General features: G+C 41.7%; 1 protein-coding gene across 6 annotated transcripts in view; it reads left to right on the plus strand.

The window, feature by feature from the left end:
• CCDC141 (coiled-coil domain containing 141) overlaps nucleotides 1-25,990 on the plus strand; it is a 144,008-nt gene that overhangs the window by 57,645 nt on the left and 60,373 nt on the right. For all 6 annotated transcript variants that reach the window (XM_050968968.1, XM_050968971.1, XM_050968967.1 and 3 more), the window contains exon 8: nucleotides 13,344-13,538. In XM_050968968.1, coding sequence (XP_050824925.1) covers nucleotides 13,344-13,538 — 195 coding nt within the window. The remainder of the gene's footprint in view (nucleotides 1-13,343; nucleotides 13,539-25,990) is intronic.

The following is a 25,990-nucleotide window of genomic DNA, read 5'->3' on the forward strand; positions in this document are numbered from 1 at the left end:
GAAAAATCTCAAAGCAGTTGTTGTCTGTTTCCAAATAGTAAAACAACTATATTAATTTTTCAAAATTCTTCTACTTTCTTTTAATGAACGGTTTGTTTTATGTGTCTGATTCTTTAATGTTCTAACCAATTAAAAGCCAGCATCAGTTTTTGCAGCATGTAAATTGGAAGCAGTCTCATTAGTAATAGGGGGGAAAATTGAATTTCTCTGGAATCATTATAACTATAGTTAGAATTACTTCCCCCTCTGGAACTCTCTTTAGTGTCCAACTGTGTTCTAATAAAAAAATGGTCAGTGTTCTGCATTAACTTCTGAAGTGATAGAAACGACATTCTGAATTCGGTATATGAACTGTCATAAATGCCAGTTCCTGTCAGATAATATGAGGAAAGTGTGAGAAGATCCTTTCAGTTAATGTTTGAGAAATACTGTAAGGGAGATGTTACATCAGACCCAGATAAGTGTACTTTCTGTAGCCTTGCAGTTAACTGGAGAATGTCTGAATAGCCCTTGAAAGGCACCAATAACAATAACTGTCTTAGTTACCTTCCTGGAAAAAATCATAGCATTCCATCAACTTGATAATAAAATGTGCTCGCTGCATCCTTCCATACAGCGGATCTTTGTCCAGCTAGCTGGAAGAAAAGGAGCATTGCCCCTTTAAAGTGTCCCCTACAATGAGTGGGGAAGAGAGAGTTACTCATGGGCTATCTAGTAAGTATTTGCAGAGTTGGGGTCTTTATACATGTGGTGTTGTGTGGGCCTACAGAGAAGATAACGGTACGTATTGAAAATAAGCACATCAGTACTTCTCCTTTGGCTCTAGTGGTAGACATCTTACTTCTTGGAAGAGTTTTCAGCTCCCCAGCTATGCAAGTATGATTTATATATAGTAGTACCATGTGTAGTCCCATCCTGGAGCACTGCAAGAGTGATGTAGAGTTCATTCGCTCCTAAAAAAACACTCTTACCAACCTCTAGCATAGTTGTATTTAGAAGATATTTACAGGCCCAAAGAGTCAAAGGTGTTGACAAGACTGTGTCACTGTCTATGACATACCAGGGTACAATCCAGACTAATGAGTAGCTGTGTCACCCCTCCCCTGTAACCCGGGGTGCCCTTTAGAATGCCTTGCTGCTGTAGCCACCAGTCTGGGCTGCTCACAAGTAGCCACCAGCATGCAAGTCACTCCCAGCTATGTCTCTCTCTGTGTTGCAGCCTGTCAGCCATGCTTTGGCTCTTACCAGCTTTGGTTATACTGCAAGATGATCACCAGTGTAACCAACACAGCCCAGAAACATATGTCCTGTACTGCCCAGCCCTCTCTTACACAGTACAAATATACTGAGGCCATTATTCCTTTAAGAGAATAACATGCACATAACTCGTTACCCCAGATGGAATTACTCTGACACTTCAGGATGAACACACTGGATTAGATAAAGCAATAAATGAAGTTTATTAACAACAAAGAGGGAGCTTTTAAGTGAGTACAAGTAATGAGCCATAAAAGTAAAAAATGGTTACAAGAAAATAAAAGTAAAATGCTTACTAGTGCCTAACGTAACAAACATTCGATTCAAAGCAAAAAGTTTTCTAACCATATGTGTTCAGGAGTCTTACACTGACCAAACTCTTTAGGTCGGGGCACCTCCCCCAGAGCATCCAGTGGCTGCTGCCTTAGTTTCCTCAGGTGCAGTAAATGCAATGGGCAGGGAAAGGGAGAGAGAGGGGTGCCTTGGAGTATTTCTCTCTCCTTTCTAGTTTGTCCTCCCTCTTGAAAAACATTTCCAGCTAAGATCCAGGGGATCAAGAGTCTATGTGGAAGGATATTCCCGGCTGAATTTTTTCACCTGTTTGAACTTTTTGTCTTCCCTTCCTGCTTGGTGACTCTGTTCATTGCTTAAATGCAAATTAAGGGAAGCACAGAGTCCTTTGATTAGGACAGACCTATTTGCCAACTTCTGTTTGGGCAGGGCCAATGGTGCAAGTAAAATCCATGTCTTACTGGTAGGTGGGATAGCCACCAGCTAAGGGCGGGCACGTGACCTTCCCACATGACTCCTCAACACCCAACCCGGGACCCCCAAGCTCTCCCAATCCCCACCCCACATCCATCCCATATTCCCCAGAGGATGGGGGCTCTGTCCTCCTGCTGCTGCACTGGAGACACAGCTGGTGGGGCGAGGCTGGGGGCAGGCGGTACAGCCACCGGAGGAGCTGCCAGTGTTCTGCTCCTTTCCCTGCTTGGAGGGGCAGCAGTGGGAAAAGGAGCAGAACTCCCAGCACTGCCCCTCCAGGCATGGAGCTACATCTCTGTCCTTCCTCGTACTACAGCAGTAGCCTCGTTGGAGACAGGACTTGGGGGGTGAAGCTGGGGGCAGTATAACCATCGGAAGAACTGCTGGCATTGTGATCCTTTCCCTACTGTCCCTCCTAGCAGGGAAAGATCAGAACCTCCAACCCTGCCCCCCAACCCTCTCCTCCAGTGGGGCTGCTCCTGTGTCTTTCTGGGACACTGTACCAGCTATAAATAGCTTGCTGGTACAGTGTACCTGAGCGTACCGGCCTATTTGCACAGCTGGGCAGGACTGTGGGGTTGGAACATGCGTTGTTAATGCCACAGAGGGGAAACATAACTTCACATACAGTGTTGCCACACACATTTTGCCATGATAATACTGAGCTGCAGATCAGAGTTTTCAGATGGTACCTTACAAAATGTACTTTGTACAAAGATTATTACACTAGTGTGTAGGGTGTGAATACAGGGATGTATTCTGTCTCACTGTCCAACATTAAACAGTGTTAAACAAGGTTCAGGACTCGATATACATAGACCTCAGCCTGATTAGTGCCATGGCAAACACACCATTAAACATCATATTAGTCTTTTATTAAAGATACAGAGGAGGAGGAAAAACAGTTAAGTAAGGTTTTCATTTTTACAACCTCCCTGGTTCCCATTCTCTTTAGCTGGAGAGGGTTTTTAGAAGGACAATTTGACAGTCTCTTAGAGGATATTAAAGATGGTACTAACTGTCCTTTTGGGGAAAAGAGAAGTTAGTTGAGTTGGAGCTGTCATTGTTACTGTTGTTGTTGAAGTCTGTTCCCATTTTCTAGAAGACAAAAAAACCCAGCCACATACACTGACTGGGAGAGAAAAGAACAGCAAAGAGAGAAAATGAAGCTTTGGACTCTGGCGCTCACTTGCAACCTCTCTGCTGGAAAAACAGACATAGCATATGGTCTTATCAGCCACTCTGAGGCCTTGTCTACACTACAGGGGAAATTTGATCTAAGCTACACAATTTGAGTTACATGAATAGCGACTAGCTTAGATCTCCTTACCATGGGGTCCACACTAAACAATGTCGACAAGAGACACTCTCCCATTGACTCCCCCGGCTCTTCTCGATATGGTGGAATACAGGAGTCGACAGGAGAACGATCTGCTGTTGAGTTAGTGGTTCTTCACTAAACCTGCTAAATTGACTGCCAATGCATCAATCGCTGCTCGTTGATCCCCAGTAAGTGTAGACAAGCCCTGACAGTTGTAACACTAGTATCAGCACTGAGCTTCTTTAGGGCATTGCATTTTGTTGCCTCTTTCTAATGGCAGGTTGATAAGAGCAAAATACACAATTTTTTCTGGCTAACCCAGACTCTTATTAGACAAAAGGAGAGGGATGGGAAACAGCAGAAATAAGGTGGGGAAGGAAAAGGCCACATACGGTGGGGGAAAGCGAGAGGAAAGAGAGAAAAATCTAAAACCTTGGTTGTGTTTGGAATTCAGCCAAAGCTCATAGAGGTGGTGATGTCATCTAGATCCCTTTCTCTAGCCCAGTCTGGTCAGGACATCTCGCAGGATCAGAACGATGAAGGCCCATGATCCCAGGAGATGGTGTGGGTAACAGCCATTATGGTGACTCTTGTTTCAGTAGCCAATTTTCCCCCAAAACTCTTTCTTTAAGGACCCCAAAAGGGAGTAATGGGTGGAATAGCTAATTCCCTGATTATTTTGTCCACCAATTACACCTAGTTTCTGATATATCAGTTTTGGTTCACTGACTTTTGGTCTCGTAGTGTCTATCAAGCAGTTTGCACCCGTGTAATCTGGGCATGAAATTTTTCATCCCAAAAGTCTGTTGTGGGCACCATTGAAAGTATCTGTGCCCCTGTCTGACTTGCACCTGTAACCTGGCAGTGGCAGATTCAGTTATTTAGGTTGGTGCCTAGAATTTAATTACAGGTGCAATGTTACAGGAAGAAATTTTACAGGCACAAACTGGGCATTAGAAAGGCACTCACTGATTTGAAAATTTGGCCTTACGTGTACTACAGGGTACTGTAGAAGGGATTACTTCACCACGTAGCCTGACAAATACATATTTAATCAGTTTGAACTTTAGTTATTACCTGTAATGTCACAAACCTATGTCTCATTCATTTTTTGCAAAGATTTCTTATTCTCATGTCAGATTGTTCCAGGATCCATGTTTGTTTGGGGTTTTAGGGTTGTAAGAAGCCAAGGTTTAAAACAAAACAGTTAATTTGCCTCTCAGTAGTACACTACAGCTTATGTTAGCAAAATTTGTCATTCAGAGGTGTGAATAAACCACCTCCTTTGAGCAACATAAATTACCAATACAAGCAGTAGTGTACACAGCACTATGTAGGTGCGAGAGCTTCTCCAGCCGACATAGCTTCTGCCATTCACAGAGGTGGGTTTATTATACTGACAGGAGAATTCTCTCCCGTTGGCGTAGAGCAGGGGCGGGCAAACTTTTTGGCCTGAGGGCCACATCTGGGTATGGAAATCGTATGGCGGGCCAGGAATGCTCATGAAATTAACAATTCAGAGATATTCAAATAAACTTTATTTAATAAAGATACATTTTAGTGGAAATAAACATTAAACCTTACTTACTATTATAAATATACCGTCATAACAAAGTATTACAATAATTAAACCAAAGTTACCTCCTTTCCATGCTCTCTTTGATTAATGTGAACAATGTAACTGGCACTTCCTGGCCAGCTAGTCTTTGTTTTATCCTCAACAATGGAAAATTAACACTAGTAAAACAGCAGAGTCCCCTAAGAGAACAAGTAGCAGGCATGTGGGCTTGCACGTTCCAAGCTCTGATGGCGTGTGAGGCACATTTGGTATTTGGATTGTGCAGCCGCAATAACATGTGTGCCCTCACGCAGGTCCCATCTGAACATGTGGGAGCATCAGGTGGGCAGAACGGGGCAAGCCTCCAGGCCCGATCCCCGGCAGGAGCACCGCAGCAGGGCAAGCCCCTGACTCTGCTCCCCAGCCACAGCAGGGCAAGCCCCCAACCCTGTTCCCCGGCTGGATCGCCAGAGTGGGACAAGCTGCTGACCCCACTCCTGGGGAGCTGGTTAAAAGGTCTGAGGGACCAGATGCAGCCCACAGGCCGTAGTTTGCCCACTCCAGCGTACAGCGTCTTCGCCAGACACACGGCAGTGGCGCAGCTGCGTTGGTACAGCTGCAGTGCTGTACGGGTAGACATGGCCTTAGGAGTAACAGGAATTTTTATGTTTTCCTTCAGCTGAAGCAGTAGGTGTATCTACTTACTTCAGGCAATTACGTGAGAAGTTTTTGAAAACCCACAGCATTTTGTGAAGAAAAAGTTTGAGGCTTTTATTTTAAAAATAAGAAAATAATTTCACTTTCTTGTCTATCAGCTCTAATCCTCTTAAAAGAACAAAATCAATCAAGGGATCCAGAAGGAGTGCACTTTCCTTTCCAAATGGAAGAGTGAAAGCTACAGTTTAAAAGGCTACTACTGTGAGAGGAAAAATGAGAATAATGGCATGACCTGTGGAGACACACTGAGCACAGGTACATACAGTGCCATGTGTCTTTATTGGGTCAGAGATATTCACATATCTCTGTCAAACTGAAAAGTCAAGATAATGGCAGGCTTTGTGTTCTTTCTGGTGGAGACAAGTAACAGAAATATTTTATTGCCAAGTGACAGACTGTTATAGCATTAACGCTTAGAAGGCTGAAGAACAGCCAGAACTGACAAGGATTTTCTCCATTGAGTTTCCATGCCCTTGATAAACCTTTCCTTATAAAAAAGAAAATTATAGAATTGTATACTAAAAGTAGTATATAAATGCTTCAGAAACTCACTGTAGGGACTGTAAAGAAAACGGAGTGAATTTTTTATAGAGATCTGTAATGCTGCCTATAGTGACTCAAAACCATAAGTAACAACCTCAGGGCAGACTGGTAGGAACCAGGGTACAAACCCCAAATGGATTGTGAGTTCTATTTCATCAACCAAATATCAAGTGTGAACTCCTCAGACACTGTAACAGCCTTAACCTGGAGTCACAGACAGTCCCCTTGAGTACTCTGATCTATCTCACCACCCAGGTGAGTGAGTCTTTGTGATAGATAATCCCTTACACCGAGAATCACAGCAGTCTTCTGGTTACTCCAAGTCCCAAATGACGAGGCAGTTACCCCAGGTCAGTTGTAATCTATCTAGTATCAGTGGACCTTCCCTTTTGGGACAGGCATAACACATGGATCACTTGATGATTACCTGTTCTGTTCATTCCCTCTGGGGAACCGGGCATTGGCCACTGTCGGAAGACAGGATACTGAGCTAAATGGATCATTGGTCTGATCCAGTATGGCTGTTCTTATGTTGCTCTATTGAAGATCCTCCCTTCACATTAAATAATGTCTCTCTTCTGTCTGGTGATTTACACACTCACAGAGGCTCACAATACAACTGCTCAAATATTACCTTACAATATGGGATACATATGTTGTTATAAGTGAGATTAATGCATGCAGCAACTCACAACGATTTAGTGACGTCTAAGCACTAAACACATTTTTATAATTCTAATACGTATTTTAACAATACTAACACAGAGATGAGCTAGACTGATTCCAGCCATGTATTTGTCAGTGTTCAACTGAGAGATGGGGACCTTGGCATGAGCTGGCACCTGGTCATCACAAAATCATATAGAATATCAAATGGATATAGCTACATTTAATGTCTTTAGAAAGTATCCAGGGATGTAAAATCCATGAAATTCTTTTAAAATATTTAATTATTGCAATAAATTGCCATTTTCAGGTTGATTGGAAAGATTTAAGTATAAACCGTTTTAGGTGCAAAAGAGGCACACATTTAATGTGATTCTTCAAATAAACCAACCTTTTGCCTAAAAATCATCTAGAAGGTGAATATTGGGCAACCTACAATGAAGGCAAATTTATGAATTTTATTATAGTGGAAGCCTGCTACAGGGCAGTCATTTCCCTGTAAGTGGAGTCATTTCCTTATAATCAGAGCCTCACTAGCTGGAGTTGTAACTTACTCATCACAATGCACTGAAACAATTTAGAACATTCATTGCACCTCTCTGTAAGTAGAGTTTATCATATCTGAGCTAATCATAAGCAGAGTCCATGCTGTTGCATTAGGAACATATAAGTTCTTGCAAAGGTAATATTTTGTTTTTATTTTGAGACCTAACTATTTCTTCCATTACAAAGTCAGCAAAAACATCTGCTGCTGAACTTTCTTGTCACTTTATCTGTACTAATGCCACTAGGGTAGGCCCTGTTAATGGACCCTAGTTTCATAGGAATGTATTTCATTGTTTTTTTTCTAAATTAATTCGCACTGTCTATTCCGGTATTAAAATGTTGAAATATAAATGAAAGCTCATGTTGGATCTCATCATAAAATGCAGCCAGTACCTGCAAATTCCAGTGCAGCTGATGGGAGCTGATGGAATTAAGTATCTCACAGGAGTGGCTCTATAGAGCCAATCCTGCAGCATTTATTCATACAAGTAGACCCATTAGAGTGCAATGTATGTAAGGGTCTGTGCCCTCTATCTGCACGGGGACTGTGCCTTCTGTTTTGTAAAACAAAAACAATTCCTTTAAATAAAAAAGGAAATGTATACAGAACAGTAGAATGTAGTCAGTCTTGAAATCCTCATTTTTGCCAAGCAGAAGTTAGAGGGACAAAGACAGGATTTTATAAAAGAAAAGTCTTACTTTAGAGAATATATTTCAGTGGTCCCTTAACTGGTAAAATATACATACTAAAGGTTATTGCTTCCTGTACAGAGCTTTTTTAAAAAAAAGCAAGTAATAGATTTTTCAATACAATTTTATATCAATCACAGGCAAACTGAATGGATTGTTGTATTTTGTCCCCAGATATTAGTCTCTTTTCTTTTTCTCTGGGGACTTGGAAAGATCCAATTCTAGGGTCCAAAGATTTTCACCATTTGCATGGTATGTCTCACTATTTCTGGGAAGGTGGGGGGAATGTACAATTTTAAGCAATTCCCTGATGGCACATGTAAATGGAAAAGGGACATGAATATTCAGAAAACAGCCATATTTTCTAGGGTACAGAATGGATATTTTTAAAAATAATATGCTCAGAATGGACCAGGGCTGCTTGTGTGCGGTCCTCCTGTAGGGCAAACTGGACCCTCACAACCTAGGACCAGACTGTGCTCTGAGGGTTCTTGTATGGATAGGAGGACAGCCCTTTGGGCATACTGTCCCTTATAGCTCGTGCTGTGGGGCCAAGTTTACAGGACTGCGGAGACCTGTGGAGAGGGTGCATGTATGTTTCAGCAAAGCAGGAATCAGATTTTCTGTTAAGTGAGACATTCCTGAGTTTGAAATTTTTTTCTGTTCCAGAACAAAATGAAAGTAAACATTTCAAAATTTCCTGCAAAATGAAATTCTGAGGAAAAAATGTATTTGGAATTGATCAAAATATTTAATTCCAATTTTGGAAACAGAAAATAAAAATGCTCTGTTCTGGAAATGTCTGAACAGAAGGTTTTGACATTATCTAATGCTGGGGGTGAGGGGAGGGGGAATTTTGTTCTAAATAAAATGTCAAAAATCAACATGTTTCTGTCAGCAAACTTGCATTTTCCAACAGCAAGATGTTCTGTTGGAAAATTTTCAACCAGTTGTAATGTACATGCCTTGTCTTCCTCCCCACTTCAGAAAATAGCAGCCATTGTGCTGTAAAACTAATCCAACCTTTGGTTATATGAACTTTTCAGTGGGTCAACTCCAGGCTGTGGAGGAGTGTACTATGACTAGGTGACATTGGTCCCCAGCTTCTATGCAGAGATACATGGTCACTCTGCAGATGACCCCATGTCTTCAGCAGATTTCCTGAGTTTCTTAAGGCTGAGCTTTCTGATTCTTATGTAGAGGAAGGGAAGACAACACTCACCCCACTTGCAGAGGTTGTTGCACACACTGCAAGTTTCTTTTTACAAATTCTCCTGTCCCCCACATGGGTTCTTCCGCGTAGAGGTATCGTCTGGACTTCGGTTATATAAGAACATGGGAATTGACATATTGGCTCAAGCAAGTCCAGTCCTGTCTCTGAGGCCATTACTGTGGCTTCAGAGGAATTTGCAAGAAACCCTAACGTGGGTAGAAATGGGATAACCTATCCAGAGAGGAGATTCTTCCTAATCCCCTAAATTAGAGGCTGGTGAAGCATGAGAGCGCATATCTCTTACAAATGTGTTTTCCCCCCAATCCCTTGTAACTCTGTATCCATATAAATGTGTGGTCTTTTTTTGAATCCCACTAAACTCTTGGTCTCAATTGTGGCAGTGCGAACCACAAGCTAATTGTCCAAGTAAAATTATTTCATTTATCATTGAATGTCACCTTGTTCTTGAGAGAGTGTAAATAGGAGAACCCAATTTGCTTCCTCTCTACCATTGATTATTTTATATATACTTGTTGTGTCCCGTCGTATTAGTCTCTTCTGTAAACGAAACTGTCCCAATCTTTTCATTCTCTCTTCATCTGGATTTTCCCCTCATATTTTTCTAATTATTTTTGTTACCCATCTCTGAACCCCCTTTGCTTTTATTGATATAGAGTGAGCAGAACAAAATATAGTATTTGAAGAGAGTGCATTCAGTGACATGATAAAATTTCATTCATATTTTCCATCCTGTTCTTTATGCCTCTGAACATTTTGTTTGCTGCTTTGGCTGCAGCTGCATACTGAGCATTATTGAGCTGTCCACAATGATCCCCAGGTCTGTTTCCCAAGTTGTTCCAGTTAATTTAGAATCCAGTAAGGTGTACGAGCAATTCAGATTACTCCTTTCAGTGTGAATTACCTTGCATTTATCAACACCGATCTATTTTAAGTAGGCTTGACATTCTATAAACAAGTAACAAGGTGACTGGATACTTCAGGGAATTGAAGGAAGTCTTTCACTTGGTTGCTGGTCCAAATCCAGCCCAGATCAGTAGTGAATGAAAGTTACTACCTTCATCACCATTCAACGGCCTGTGTGAAATTAGCTGCTGATCTCTCTTTAAACAAGTTTCTATCACAAAACCATTGCCACAAAAATGGACATCCTCAGAAAAGAGATCAAGGAATGAATGGAAGTATGTAGGCTAATCTTCCCATCCCTACTGATGGTACCTTAAGGACAGGTTTAAGGCAATGGAATGGGATAATGTGAAGAAGCTTATGCTAAGGCTGCTTATATTATAACTGTTCTGTAAATTATCAGATTATTTCTGCCAGCCTATCAACACAGCATCTTTCACTAACACTTATTTCACGAAAAAATAAAAGACACATTAGAAAGAGAGCCAAATTCCCAGTATTTTTTAGCACGTCTTGAAAAAAACAGAGCCAAATGCCATTATTGTGCCATGTGTATGCATCATGGCATTTTCTGAAAATCCCATTTTCCTTTCTCACATCTCACTTTAAAATATCTGTCAGTCTACACAAACTGCTTTCTTTCTTTCTTTCTTTCTTTCTTTCTTTCTTTCTTTCATCTTGTAGTAGGAGGAACTGCAACAGAAAAACTCTTTGCTTGTTTCAAAATGTATTTAATTCATTTGCAGAAAAAGTAGCGGAAAGATGCCATTTAAGGCAGGAGGGTTTGTAGCATAATAATAGATATTGATTTTGTTTTGAATAACACAACAGGTTTCTAATGTCAAATGTTGACAGGAATAACAGTAGATGAAATAAATGTTTGTTTGTTTGTTTTATCGATTGCCCATTCAAAAACAAACAAAAAACCCACAAAACAGTAGTACTGAAACAGGAAGTACTTTGAAATCAAGAATGGTGGGACATTTTTTTCCTTTTCCCATTTTAAAATAAAATATTACTTTCAATTTACAAAGAATATGAAAACCAAAATTCCCCTTTTAAAATTAAAAATGTCAGTTAGGATTCAGATGGAAATGAGGGAATTTACCATAGGTAGAAAAATGTAAGTGAAGGACTTGTTTATATAAGAAAGTTGCATCAGTTTAAACCTTGTGGGAGCATTCCTATAATGCTTTAAATCTGGTGTATATTGTGCATCAGTAATCTCACAACACAAGGTAGGCCAAAATAACCAGTTTTAAATAGATGTAAGATGTCGATATGTGTTTGCACTGGTTTAACTACATTGTTTTTTAAACTGATTTACATTTCAAGGCAATCCAAGTAACTGCACAGATGTCATAGCACTTAGTAGAGTCAAGCTTTAAATAGAAAGCTGGTTTAGCTCTAAACTGTAGTAGATCTGGCAGCCCAGTGTAAATAAATCAGTGGAACTTCTGCATATAGGCAGTGTCCACACACAAACTTACATTGGTTCAGCAGTTTTGGTTTTGATACATCTGCATTCACCAATGAAAAATGTTTAGTCAGAACCCAATTCTAGTGCTCTGATACTACAGTAATGAGTGCTATGGAAATGTCTATAAACAAACATCTATTCCTGGCTCTGCTATGGACTTGCTGGACACCTTTGGGAAAGGCACTTAACATCTCTGTGCCTCAGAATAAGATTTCCTGTCTGTGAAATGGGGATAGTGCTTACTTCACTTTGCAAAGTGCTTTGAACTCTGTGGATGAACAGGGCTTGTAACAGGATGTCCTGCCCTTTGGATGGCCTGAGGCCTGCCAGCCCTGTTTACTTCTCAGGCAGACCTGGAGAAGGGCTCAAAGCAGTGATGAGCTGTCAAAATCTTAACAACTGGTTCCCTATAAAAAGTTCTGATTTAAGGGGGGGAGCGGAGGAGGGGCCGGGGCAGGGGGAGACATACTTGTGGGGCCGGGGGCCCCTGCAGGGCCTGGGGCAAATTGCCCCACTTGCCTCCCTGGCAGCCCTAGAGCTTGCAGTCCCCTTCCCTTTACCTTGCCGGCAGCTCAAAGCAGCAGGACGACTCCAAAGCTCAGCTGAGCTGCCCAGCTGATGCTGGTGGCTGGCCACGCTGCAGCTGGGGGGAGGCAGGGGAAGGGCCCGGGGAGCCTCAGCCTCCCCATCTGAGAATCCTGGGAGCAACAGGATGGTCCGGCCCACGAACCGGAGTTCTTTGCCCACTCCCTAGCCCTTTAACAACCGGTTCTCCACAGAGGTCTAATCTTCGCAACCGGTTCTTGGGAACCTGTAGGAACCAGCTCCAGCTCACCACTGGCTCAAAGTGATTATAAAACTCAGCAAGTGGCCCAGTTCATAGAGGAGTGACAGGAGACAGATAGGCTCTGGCAGCAGGCCCTGCAACAGGGGAATTGAAAGGAAGGTTGTGCAGTGACATCTGTAACCCATGAGGGGTGGAGGAGCTTCTTTGTTTTGATGTTTTGCCTAAGTTTTATGTTTAAAGAATAAAACTGGCATGTGTGTTTGTGGTGTTGGAATGGGCCAATAGTTGATGGAGGCCATTGGAGAGAAACCTGTGATGTGTCCCTTCCAGGCCATGATAAATGGGGCAGCATCCTGACTCAAATGATCATTCATCACAGAGTTCTCAGCAAAAATAGTTAATATGCCTCCTACCATATGGCACTGAAGCACAAACAGCGAGCATTGTGGCAATATTTCAGTTTGTCTTGGCGGGATAAGGCCCCCAAAGAGCCTGCAATGCCAGTGTGATCTGAACTGGCCCTGAGTGGTGATTAGAAGGATTAATTATCAAAACCTGGGGGGAAAAAGTCAGATTTCTGTGTGGTTGGGGCTGCTTTTTATTTTATCCAGAACAATTTTCCCAGGGGGCATGCTGTAGTCTTCTTTAGCTTGTGGGACTGTCCTCTGACAATTTTGTCACTAGACTCATTCATTAAAGCTGTCATTTTGCTGAGAAATCATTGGAGAGAAATTCTGTTTTAGCTGGCTATAACCTTCACTCATATAAAATTAAATGATTGTATTTGCCAATAACTGTAGTATGTTACTACGCAACATTTTCCTTTGGATCATTTTATATACATGGAGTTAATTAAATCAGCACTCTTCCTTCTAGGAATGGAATTCCACTGTGGAAAAATTAAAAGCAGAAGCACTCACAATTCTGTTTTCAGAGGACTACGCAGAAAAGGAACATCTGAAGCTTTCAAATCAGAAAATAAATCTGTTGCAAGAAGAGTTGTGCCATCGTATGGAGGAAAGGAAAACCTTGTTACAAGAGGCCAATGACTTCTTTAGTGCTGCTAACAAGGTTAGTTAGAGGCCAAGTCTATAATTATAATCTGATTGTATGACTGCTACTTTGCTCTTGAAGTCTGATATGCAAGGGATTGTGCAAATTAATGGACAAGATAATGGAATAGCTGATATGGGACTCAATTAATAAAGAATTAAAAGAAGAAAATATAATTAGTGCCGATCCTCATGGGTTTATAGAGAATAGATCTTGACAAACTGACTTTTTAATGATATTTGGTTGATGGAAGGTAACATTATTGATTTAATATACATAGATATCTGTAGGGTATTTGACTTGGTACCACAAGACATTTTGATTAAGAAACTAGAATGATAGAAAATCAGATTGAATTGATTAAAGACTGGCTAACTGATAAGTCTCAAAATGTAAGCGGGGAATCGTCTTTGAAAAGGTATGTTCCACAGGGATCAGTTTTTGGCCCTGCTCTATTTAATATTTTTATTAATAACTGGAGAGAAAAAATTAAATTACTACTGATAAAGTTTGCAGATGACACAAAGATTGGGAGAGTGGTAAATACTGAAAAGGACAGGTGATGAATACCGACTGATTTGGGTTTCTTGGTAAGCTGGGTGCAAGCAGACAAATATGTTTTATTATGGCCAAATGTAAAGCCACACATTTAGGAACAAAGAATATGGGCCATATTTACAGGATGTGGGAATCCATCCTGGGAACCAGGACCATCAGGTTCTTATATAGCTCACTGCATCAGTAGAGCTCAAAGCACTTCACAGTCTTGACTGTATATCTGCACAACATGCTGTGAGATAGGGAAGTAATTAGTCTCCATTTTACAGAGGGGAACTAAAACAAAGAGAGGCTAAGTGTCTTGCCAAGGTCAGTCACACAAGAAGTCTGAGGAAGTGAAGGGCATCCATGTCTCACTAATTCCTAGACTCGTACCCAGGGCTGTCCTTTGGGGCACCAATTTGCTTCAAATTTCATGGTTCCCTAGGCAGCTGCATGCTGCATACGTGGAAGCATCAGCCCTGGTGACCAGCCCTATCCCTCAGCCGTTCCTAGGGGCTGTGGGGCCTTGGACAACTCCCTCCACCATGCCTCTTACCCTTTCCCCCTGCTCCGCCCCCATTCCACCTCTTCCCCCAGGGACCCAGCACTCACCAGCAGTGGTGGGAAGCAGAGCAACCCAGCCCCAGCCTGCTCTACTCCACCAGCTCCCAGCCACAGCACTCCACTTCCCAATGGTGAGTACGGGGAAAAGATCGCCCCCTGCACTCACCGGTGGTGGGAAGCAGAGAGACGCGGCCCCAGCCCACTCCACTTCCCTTGCCCCGGCCCCACCCATGTCGCTCAGGTTGGGGAAAAGACCGCCCCCGGCTCTCACTGGCGGATGGAAGCAGAGCACTGCAACTGGGAGCTGGCTGAGTAGAGTGGGCTGGGGCCAGGCTGCTCCGCTGTTGCTGGTGAGTAGGGGATCCCTGCCCCCAAGCCTCCTCCCTCGAGCGACATGGCTAGGGCTGGGGCAAGGGAAGCGGAGCGGACTGCTTCCAGCCCTCTGCTAATCCTCTGGGCTGTGGGGTCCCCAAAAGTGGATTCCCGCAGCTCCTGCCTCCCACAACCTGGGGGGGGAAGCCTGGGGCCCCACATAGCCCCCCTGCGGGGGGGCTGTGTAGGGCACTCAAATGTCTAGAGGCCCTGCTCGTGCCCTAATCACAAGACCTTGACTCTGAAAAAAACTTGGGGGGACATGGTGTGTAATCAGCTGAACATAAGCTCACAATGTAATTCTTTGGCCAGAAAGGCTAATGTGATCTTTGGATAAATAAACAGGGAAATATCGAGAAAAGTAGGGAGGTTACATTACTCTGTGTTTGGCACCAGTGCGACCACTGCTGGACACTGTGTCTACTACTGGTGTCCATAGTTCAAGAAGGGTGTTGATAAATTGGAGAGGGTTCAGAGAAGAGTTATGATAATGATTAATGAATTGGAAAGCATGCCCTCTAGCAAAAGGCTTAAGCATGGCCAGCCCTTGCTGTTCTGCCAGCCACGTTAGACTCACACACATGCATGCACATTGACCAGCTGAGGATAAAAAGAAGGCTGGACTGCAGATTGGCCAAGCACATAAATAAAATAGATAAGCAAGTACATAAATAACTAGTTTAGCAATGTGGCACCCTCTCAGAGGCTGATTTGGCATCCATGGGGACTGCCCTGATCACCTACCCTTTGGCTGGCCCTGGACTTAAGGAACTCAGTTTGTTTATTTTAACAAAGAGAAGATTAAGGGGTCACTTGATCACAGTCTATTGGTATCTGTATGGGGAACTGAAATTTAATAATAGAGAGCTCTTCACTCTCACAGACAAACATATAATAAGATCCAGTCACTGGAAGCTGAAGCTAGACATGAGATGTAAGCTGGAAATGAGGTGCAATTTTGTAACAGAGTTCATTAACCACTGGAACAACTTAGCAAGTGCTGTGATGGATTTGAAAATGTATAATCTCTCTCTGTGCCCCCATTTCACAGATGGAGAAATGAGTACCTTCTTCACAGTGTCACTGAGTCTTCATCCATACATACTTGTAGTGTTCTTGCAAAACCTTTGTTAAAAGGTGCCCATAGACACAATCTTTTGATAACATATTTTTGTATTTTTTTCACAAATTTTTTACAGAAGTCTTAGGAGTTGACTATTTCCAATAACATTTATAGCCACTCTGTTAAAAAAAAATCTGTATAAATGCACAGTGAACTAAAAAAAGACTTTTGTCCATGGTTATTTATATTTTGAGCACAGAGGAGCGGCTATTATCACATCTATATTTTAACCTATAACCCATTCTCTTGGTTTTCATATATATATATATATATATATATATATATATATATATATATATATATATATATATATATATATATAATGCATTGAATTAAAATTTTTAAAAACCTCTAAAACTGCTATCTCTTCCTGCACACAATGGGTCTGTTCCTGCTCCCACTGAAGTAAAAGTTAAATGTCCAATTGGCTTCAGTGGAAGGAGGACTGGGACCCAGTATGTAGAGGAGCTGACCCTGCAAACCTTTACTCATGTAAGTAATCCTTGCTCATGCATAGTCTCATTGAAACCAGTGAGATTATTCACACGAGTAAAGGCTACTTGCACAAGTGATTGTAGGACCAGACCCTAGCTCAGAAAACATTCACATGCATCGCAACGCTTGGTCTTTGTGAGATCAAATCTGAACCTGGATTGGCTTGGACTATTATTATTATTATTATTATTATTATTATTGTATTTTTTGACTGTGCTAGGTTCTTCACAAACACAAGCAAAGACACAGCTGCATGTGTGTGTCTTGCTGCCTTTTCTCATACATGTCTGCCTTTCCCCAGTTATTTGTTCTTTGGTCACCTCCAGTTTGAATTTCTGCAGTGGTCTTTATGTTGAGCTACCCTCTGAAGACCCCAGGGGAGGACAAGTAAGGCACAATGAGGCTGCTCACCTAGGAGGAGACCCTACAAACATTTACTTACATGAGTAGCTTTACAAACCATCGTAGTCCTATTGAGTTAAATAGCTAAATGTTTGCAGGATCATACTCTTCTTTAGCTGTAATGCTTTATAGACTTTGGGCTACTGGTTTGTTGTCTAGTGCAAATCATATATATCATTATATATAAAGCCATACATAGTATGGTTCCAGATACTGGGTAGAACATCTCTTTTCTTATGTATCATCCCAACATTTAAAATCATCTAGGTCATTCTAGCTATGAGTCTCCTGATTTGACATCTGGGAGAGGATTAGAGGCAAGGTTCTCTTAGTTATGGAGGCTGGGTTCTGGAATTGACCCCTCCTTATGGTCCAATGAAGCCCAGTTTTGTTAGCCTTCAGGATGTATTGCAAAACTTAGCTGTTCAGCTTTTTACTTGAGGATAGCGGCTTGAATGAGAGGAATTTTATTTTTGCATTTTAGTTGACTTTTTTGTCAGGTTTGTGAGTGTTGTAAGTTATGATTTAGTATTGATTGTACACGCTCACAGAGACTCTAATGCAGAGGCGGGCAAACTTCTGGGCCTGAGGGCCGCACTGGGTTTTGGAAATTGTATGGAGGGCTGGTTAGGGGAGACTGTGACCCAGCTCTGTCCCCATCAGACCCCCCTCTGCTTCTCGCCCTGACGCCCCCCCAGACACCTGCCCCATCCACCTCCCCCACTCCCTGTCCTCTGACAGACCCCAGAACCCCCATCCATGATTGCTCCCCCATCCAACCTCTCCTCTCATTCCTGACTGCCCTCCAGGACCCCTGCCCAATCCAACCACCCCTTCTCCCTGTCCCCTGACTGCCCCATGCCCCCCCATCCAACCCCTCCTCTTTTTCCTGACTGCTCCCCCAGGGACCTCTGCCCCCATTCAACCCCTGTTTCCCACCCTTTGACTGTGCTGACCCCTGTCCAGTCCCCTGCCCCTTGCCTGCTATCCAACCCCCCCGTTCCCTTACCATGCTGCCTGGAGCACTGGTGGCTGGCGGTGCTACAGCCATGCCGCCCAGCTGGAGCCAGCCATGCCACCGCGCAGCACAAAGCACCGGGTCAGGCCGGGTTCTGCAGCTGCCCTGGCCCAGGAGCTCACAGCCCCACCACCCAGAGCATTGTGCCATTAGTGGAGTGAGCTGAGGCTGTGGGGAGGGGGAACAAAGAGGGAGGTGTCTGGGGCTAGCCCGCCAGGCAGGAGGGTCCCATGGACCTTAGTTTGCCCACCTCTGCTCTAGTGGACGTAATTAAAAATAAACAGACATACATGTTGCTTTATTAAAAAAACATAGTTAATGAAGTCCCTGCTCCTATTTCAGTATATTAATTAGTCATGACTAAGCAGACACAGAGAAACAATTGGAACAAGCCCTGGAGCTTTCCTGAGAGCAAAAAGGCTGGGAAGAGCCAGATGGCAGTAGAACGAGGAGAGGATGTGTCCAGGGAATATCTTCCTTTACAATCAAAAGATCTCAAGGCAGGGAGGGCAGCTAGGAAAGACGAGGCAGGATCAGGGAAGAAATAAGATGAATCAAAGAATTTTAAAAAATAAAATACTGTTTTTAATATGAGTGACTCAAAGTGGATCTGAAGCATCAGACACTTAAATGAACAGTGACCATAAAGTGGAGAGGTTAAGGGTTGTAAATACATACACAGGTCCTCACATTTGGATTTCCTTCTGTATGGCATTTGGATTTTTTCATATTTGTTTTCCAAAAAGCCAACAATGGCTCTAGAGGCAGGAGAGTTATCCATGCTCACCAGTATTATGCCCACATTGTTGCTTGCAGACATTGTTTTTAATTACATTTTGTAAAAACTCTTGTCATTTTTGCTAGGTTTGTTATTGTTTTTCCACATTAATCTTTCACACTGAAATGAACAAATATAGTGAATGAACAGAAGGTTGGGGATGGATGTGTGGCTTGTCATGCGGTAAACTTGTCATGTGGTTGGTAGAATGTCCTGCCTTTGTGAAAAGTAAGTGATGCTGCAAGAGTTTATGTTGATAGAGCTGTATTCATAATGTGCATTGTGTAATGCAATTTTTCCATGCAACTATTCTTAACTAAAAAGAAAAGATATGTACTTATCTCATTCTCTGTTTCACTGGTCAACAGGAGTATATGCAACAATTCTGTCATTCAATGGAGTGTAATTGTGGTGAAATGTGTGCTACTGAGGAGAGCCTGAGGTCCAGGGCTCCAAGCAGTTTACCCAGGCAGCTAGAGGTGGCGACAATATCGGGCTAATGGGGCTCAGGATGTTCCAGACTTCATTGCAGGAGGGCTTAGAAAGAATTGAACTGCTTCAGGCAGTGGAACCCATTCAGGTCACCTACGTCCATGGGGACTGCTTGTTTTTAATTCCCTGAGGAGTAGGGTTCAGATGGGCTGACGTTAAGTGACACCCACCAACCTCTGTCCTGGCGTGAGATAGAAAAAAAAATTGTTCCCTCATGGGCTCCACAGAAGTATGAGGTGCATGGAACTTGCCCATGGTCAGGAAAAAATTATTGCTGGAGGCAATGAAGAGGTCAAATCATTTAACATGAGACTTGGGTTGTTGAGTCACGAATGGGTTGCTCAGAAGAAAATAAACTGGAGAGTAAATCCTGGGCATTGCTCCAGGGAGAAAAGTATATCACAAGATAACAGTTCTTCGGTTCTGAGGTATTCTTGATGTCAGGTGCTTGAACCCTGCATGATGGAGCAGTGAAATTATGGCTGAGTCACACTAGCAGATGAATCTCGCTGGATCCACGCAGAGTATAAGAGGTATTGAAGTAAACTGGTGAGACTCTGCTTTTGTTGTTAATAAAAAAGTCTAACCTTAGGAAGGCATTAAATTTGGACTATGTATACTGTGTGCACACCCTCTTCAAAGGCAGAGTGGAAACACCATCTGCTTTAGTCATAACCTTGTCAATAATTGCTGCTTACCAGACAGGATAAAAACCTCCAAAGGCTTGGACCAAGGTATAGCAGAGCTTTGCTGAAAAATCTTGTGCTATGCATAAACCTGTCAGAATGAACAAGTTCCACAAACGAGAACTGTCCACCCCGAAAACCCCACCTCTTTCAGAAACCTCTATCACTAGCAACCTGTGACACTATTTGATACTCAAGAACTTCTAAAACTAAGCAAAGGTTGTTCATAGATTGGATTATTCCATTTTGGGTATATTGAGAGGATTATATCCAGTTAGCAATTTAGTACTCGACCTTGTATGAGATCTGTTAATAAGGATTCCTGTAAAGTCCCACTTACTTCACTTGGAATTTTCCCAGGCACAGTGGCCTGTAGTAGTGGGTCCTGAAGCAAGACTGGGAATTTATTTTGGATTTTTTTACATGCATGTCTTTCTACTAGTTACCTCAAGTGCACTGATGGTTGGTTTGTTTGATGATAGACTACTGTATGACAGCTCCCGTTAATTTATTTTAGTCATCATAGTCAATGCTGTCATTGTATCTACAGTGGTGTAAGCTGATTATTTTCTCTCCATCTATGTTGCTTGCAGATAAAATAAGCACTGGAATTACTCCAGTAACAAAGGGCAGTATAAACAGTTCTTGAATGGTTTTCCTATGTGGTTATAAATTTTCACGGCTGACATTGTCTCTGATTCTGCCTTACAGCCAGGGCCAGCTCCAGGCACCAGCATTCCAAGCCGGTGCTTGGGGCGGCAATCTTCAAGGGGCGGCACGTCCCTGTTGTTTTGCCCCTAGCAGCGTGCCGAATTGCCGCCGTGGACGGGGGGGGGGGCAGTCCATGTGCCCTTAGGGTGGCACATGCGTTTCTGCGGTGGTGGCAATTCGGCAGCAGCTTCTATATTTAGCTGTCCGCCACAGCTTCAGCTAATTCGGTGCACTGCTTGGGGCAGCAAAAACTGTAGAGCCGGTCCTGCTTACAGCAGGCTATTAACTCTGTATCTTTTAGTTAAAATACGGTAAAGTGAAGCATTTGTCCTTTTGATGATTGTCTCTGTTTCTACAAACTCTAGTTTTGGAGAATCTCAATTTTTACTGTGTGACGGAGATAATAGACAATATTTAGTTTTTCTCCCTCTTTTCTTTTTCTGTTTGTGTGTGAATGTGTATTATAGGCAGGGCTGGTAGTGTCACCTATTATTAAGGTTACCGGACACTTCCCATAAGATTCTGTTTTCAGTTGCTTATAATACCTGTTTGGGCTGAAATTTTATGTGCCAGCTATCTGCTTTTTTTTCTTTTTTAATTTCATCCAAACAGTTCCACCGTTTCCAAAAATAAAAATGCTAGGGAAGAATAAGTTATTTTGCCCATGTTAAAAAACTCTTTGAAAGGTTCTAGTGCCCCCATGCATTAGAACAAGGATTTCAGTTCGGGCAGGGGTGTGGTCTTTGTGTCAAGGATTTACCTTTTTGTCTGTGAAAATCTACCCAAAGTTTGACAATTTATAAGCTATTGAAAAATCACACTTTACCCATGTTCAGTGGAAAGATTTTAGATTATAACAGCTGCATTTCTTGAAGTGCTACAAACATAAGTACTCTGAGAAATCAGGCCTTACATGTCTCATATTGGGCCCTCCAAATTAGTGGAAACATTTTGGCTTTAATCTCACTGTGTCTCAGTTCCCCAAGCGTAAAATATTTCTGTAAATCTCTGACAATATTCAGAACAAAACTGTTGGGTAGACGGATTTCTATTACACAACCGATCTGAGCTTACTCTAGGGAATCATAAACGGGTCCACATTTAAAATGTCCACATGGACCTGAAGAAGAGCTCTGTGTACCTTGAAAGTTTGTCTGTTTCACCAACAGAAGTTGGTCCAATAAAAGATATTACCTCACCACCATGTCTCTCTAATATCCCGGGACCAACATGGCTACAACAACACTGCAAATTACCTGAAGTTTGTCATGTGCATTTGGACTATGGATATTTCATGTCTGTATTTTTCCTCCTCACTTTTCCAGGCCTGTATAGCACAATACATTTGCATCCACTTAACTAGCTAAGGTGGGAAGAGGATAAAAAGTAATACAGCAGCTCTCAGTAACCAAAACAGCTTCTTCATCTTCTCTTGAGCGCAAGGCATTATTGGACCCCTATTTTTTTGTTCTGAGCTTTTCCACTGACCTTTATGGGAGTCACTTAAACAGTCTGTGCTTCATTCTCCCTATCTCTACAATAGGGTTAAAAATGTCCATCTCCTAGGGGTTTGCAAGGGTTAATTAATGTTTGTTAAACTCTATGAAGTCCTTTGATTAAAGGAACTAGAGGAATATGTGAATTATTATCAATCTAACTGTTTAACGTTAATGCTGATGTTTGAAAAAAGACTGCAGTGGACACGAGGTTGCTTTTGCACAGTTAATTTAAAGAATTTGCAAAGCTCTTGAAACCACAGCGAAGTAGAAAGGGTATAGGCTGCCAACCAGCACTGCATCTGCCATGGAACACTCAACCCAGATAATGTGAGTGAACCATGGCTTCCCATTTGTGACTGACACTGAACATGGGATAAATATGAATCTCTGTATAGCAGCCATAACTTGATCTAGTTAGCAAGATGGAGTTGGGAATGCAGACAGCGCAACCCAATGGGATTATCTGACAGCCTGGATGAGTCAGATTGAGGGACTTTGACAGCACTTAAATCTGGCTAGTAAGGGAGCTGCAGAGACCACCTGATTTTTCAGCTGGTCCTTTTTCAAAAAAGTCACCCACCCAGCTGCCATTCTGTTCAAATTCCTCCTTGAGAAATATAACATGACAGTGATAATCTGTATTCTTTACTTTACATTTCCCCCATTGATCTTTACCAAGAAACAAATATATCAGCTGATTAGTTATACAGGCTCTCAATACTTACATAAAATCTGACAGTCAGAGGCCTTTTCCTTCTGCCTTTTTAACTACCTATGTTTGTTCTGGAGTGCTGTATACCTTTCTTTTGGTTTCTAAATTTAATCTCTTCAATACGGTCTTCAAGAATAAAATTCCTTATGTAATGAATGTTACACACGATAAGCAAATCCTGTTGATTCCTGGGCTCATGCCAGGTGCTCAGTTCTGCAGAAGAATCTTGAATATGTCTTCATTATTGCTTTGAGCTAGTGGCAATTGAATTTCTTTATGTTAAGCACAGGTGAAACGGATTTCACATTTTTGGACAAGGGTCCTCCTGAGTACCTATCATCACTTCCTTCAGATGGGACAAGAGGTTATTGAATTGTTTGTTCATAAAAAATGTTCTTAATTAAATCATGGTAACTTCAAGTTATTAGTGTTGAATTGTTCATTCTGCAAAGAAAATGGTCTAAAAGAGGCAGTAAAACAGTATTTGTTCAATTGCAGTCTTCTCTGTTGCGCTCCTCTTGATGAATATTCCAACAAAAGATTTACACCTTCTATAAGAGTGAGTCCCAGTTACTGTAGCTCTGTATTCCTTCACTTGAGTCAGTTTGCATGTCATCTCCAGGTATACATTGTCCTGCTAATCAGAGTTAAACAAGAGAAACTGTTAATAAATCTCTTAAAGTTTACTATATTATCTCAATACTGAATTAAAATAATTTTCAGTAAGAAAATTAACTCAGTTTGTGGCAGTACCTGTACAAAACTTTATCTCACCAACTGAAGCTTAAGGATTGATTATGGCATCTCCTTGCACAGCAGTGCTGAGGATGAAGGATTCTTTCTGACCTTCTTATTGGTGCTTGCTTTGTGCCTAAGCTGCTTCTATTACTGTGAGTTTCTTCCAATGCTGTGAATTCCTCTTCTGTTATGCATTTAGTGTTTTCCATTCTTCATTATGGAATGAGCTGCTTTTTTTTTTTTTTGTTCCCTCTCATCTGTCTTTCCATGACTGCCTCAGTTTCAAGGTTTTTTGTCCACTTTTTTCCTCAGCTTCAGTGGTGATGAAGAGCTTATCTCTTAGGTGTTTAGGTAAATTCAAGTATCAGGGCTTGTCACTTCTCCATTGACTCAGCACCTGATGGACTGGTCTCAGTTGCTTCTTTAGTTCAGGCATAATATGCTGTAGCAGTCTGGCTGAGAAAGCTCTTAGAAATCTCTGTGAAATTTTACTTCTAAAAATTTTATTTGGTACATTTGTTTTATGTCCTTCCACTTCCATAAATGTTTTAAGAATCTTTGCAGTGCTCTTTCAAACAAGTAAAACATTAGTCTGTATCAAAGTCCATTTCCTTTACGATATTGCTCTGTAAAGTACACATATTTTAAAAGAATGTTTTCAAAAGTAGCTTCTTTTATTAAACAATCCTTCAGGAGTCATCTTGCTTCTTTCTAAAACCTTGAATCAACAGCATTCTTCAGCCAGTTAAAGCCAATAGGACTGTTCCCCTGTGTAAAGCTAAGTATGTGTGTGTTTGCAGGATCAGGGCCTAAATGTGGTGAACATTGTATAAACATGCAATTTAGTTAGTTAGTTTTCCATTTAATAAATATACACCTCTCCATTCCCATTATATTAATTTTTTTCTTTTGTGCGTAAGTTAAATATGTTAAATGGGAAATTAATTCTGTTGGAAGTTCTCCACATGAGAAACACAATAGAAGAGATCATAATAGAACTAACACACTGTTTTTGAATATTTTGAACATAATGGCGTTGCACAGCAAACAAAATTTGTGAGCAAAAATTGAGTAGAGTGGGAATACTCATTGTATTAGTCTGGGAGCATAATGTTGTAACTGAGAACATAATTTGGCCTGTGTTGTCTGTATTATTAATTATAATGAGTGAACTGAAACTTTAAGATCCCAGTCTAAATTTACAGGACTTAGAGAAAAAATTGGATCTCTCTGCTTGCCGTATTAGATATAAAAGCCTATAAAAAGGAAAGCAGCATGGAATGCTGCAACACTATTTGTAATCAGTTTTCAAAATCATTATTTCAGATAATAAGGGGCAGGATTTGGTTAGAGCTGGTTGGGAATTTTCTGGCAAAATGGTATTTGTGGGGAATATACCAGTTTCAACAAAACTTCCATCAGGAAAGTTTTCTCAGGTTGAGGATAGAATTTCTGATCACAGCCAAAAAGAGAGAGACTCTGCTAAGAATAACCAATAGCCCAGTGGTTAGGGCCCTCATCTGGGAGATAGAGGTTTTAGCCCATAACCTGAATCAGGAAGTGGGTCTCTCTCAATCTCTCCTTTTGAAGCTCCTCTGCTTTGGATAGCTAATTCAATGTTCACTGGAACATGGACTTGAAGCTGCATCACCCAGATCCCGTTAGTGATTGCCCTAACCACTGGGCTATAGCGTAAGTCTCTTTCTCACTAGCCCAATGCATATTTCATTTTTATTTATGCAAAGAGCGCCAACAGAGGAGACAGACTGAGACTGACTAAAACCTGGTGGTTAGGGCACTGAACTGGTATGTGGGAGGATGACAGAGTAGAGATTTGAACCCTGAATGTCCTAAACACCAGGCTTTTGTGTCTCACTGTCTGTTGTTGGAGCTCTTCCACTTTATATAAATTATTAAACATTCCTCATGCCAGAGAAAGAGACTGAGTCAAAAGCCCAGTGGTCAGGCACTCATGTAGGAGTCTAGGCCTGGTTCAGACGAGGGACTGGAACCTGCGTGTCTGACATCTCAGCTATTGGCATCTAAGCTATTGGTTATTCTAGGGTTGGGTGAGTTCTCTCATTTTTAACAATAAAAAGAAGAAGAAACGTCTTGCTTTTATCCCAGTGTGGAACAGGAAAATGTTTGAAATCTCCAATATTTTCACAGGATGGGGAAAAAAATTTCCTGCCCAGCTTTAGATTTGATCTTACATGTGGAACTTAGTTAATGATTCTGTTGGTAATGAATTTGCTAGAAAAGATCACTTGGATCACTTTCTGTAGTACTGCACTAAGCATTTTCTTCATAATTGTCACTACAGCCTAATCCTGGGATCAT

The sequence above is a fragment of the Gopherus flavomarginatus genome, chromosome 10 (assembly GCF_025201925.1).
Source record: "Gopherus flavomarginatus isolate rGopFla2 chromosome 10, rGopFla2.mat.asm, whole genome shotgun sequence".
Taxonomy (NCBI): Eukaryota; Metazoa; Chordata; order Testudines; family Testudinidae; genus Gopherus; species Gopherus flavomarginatus.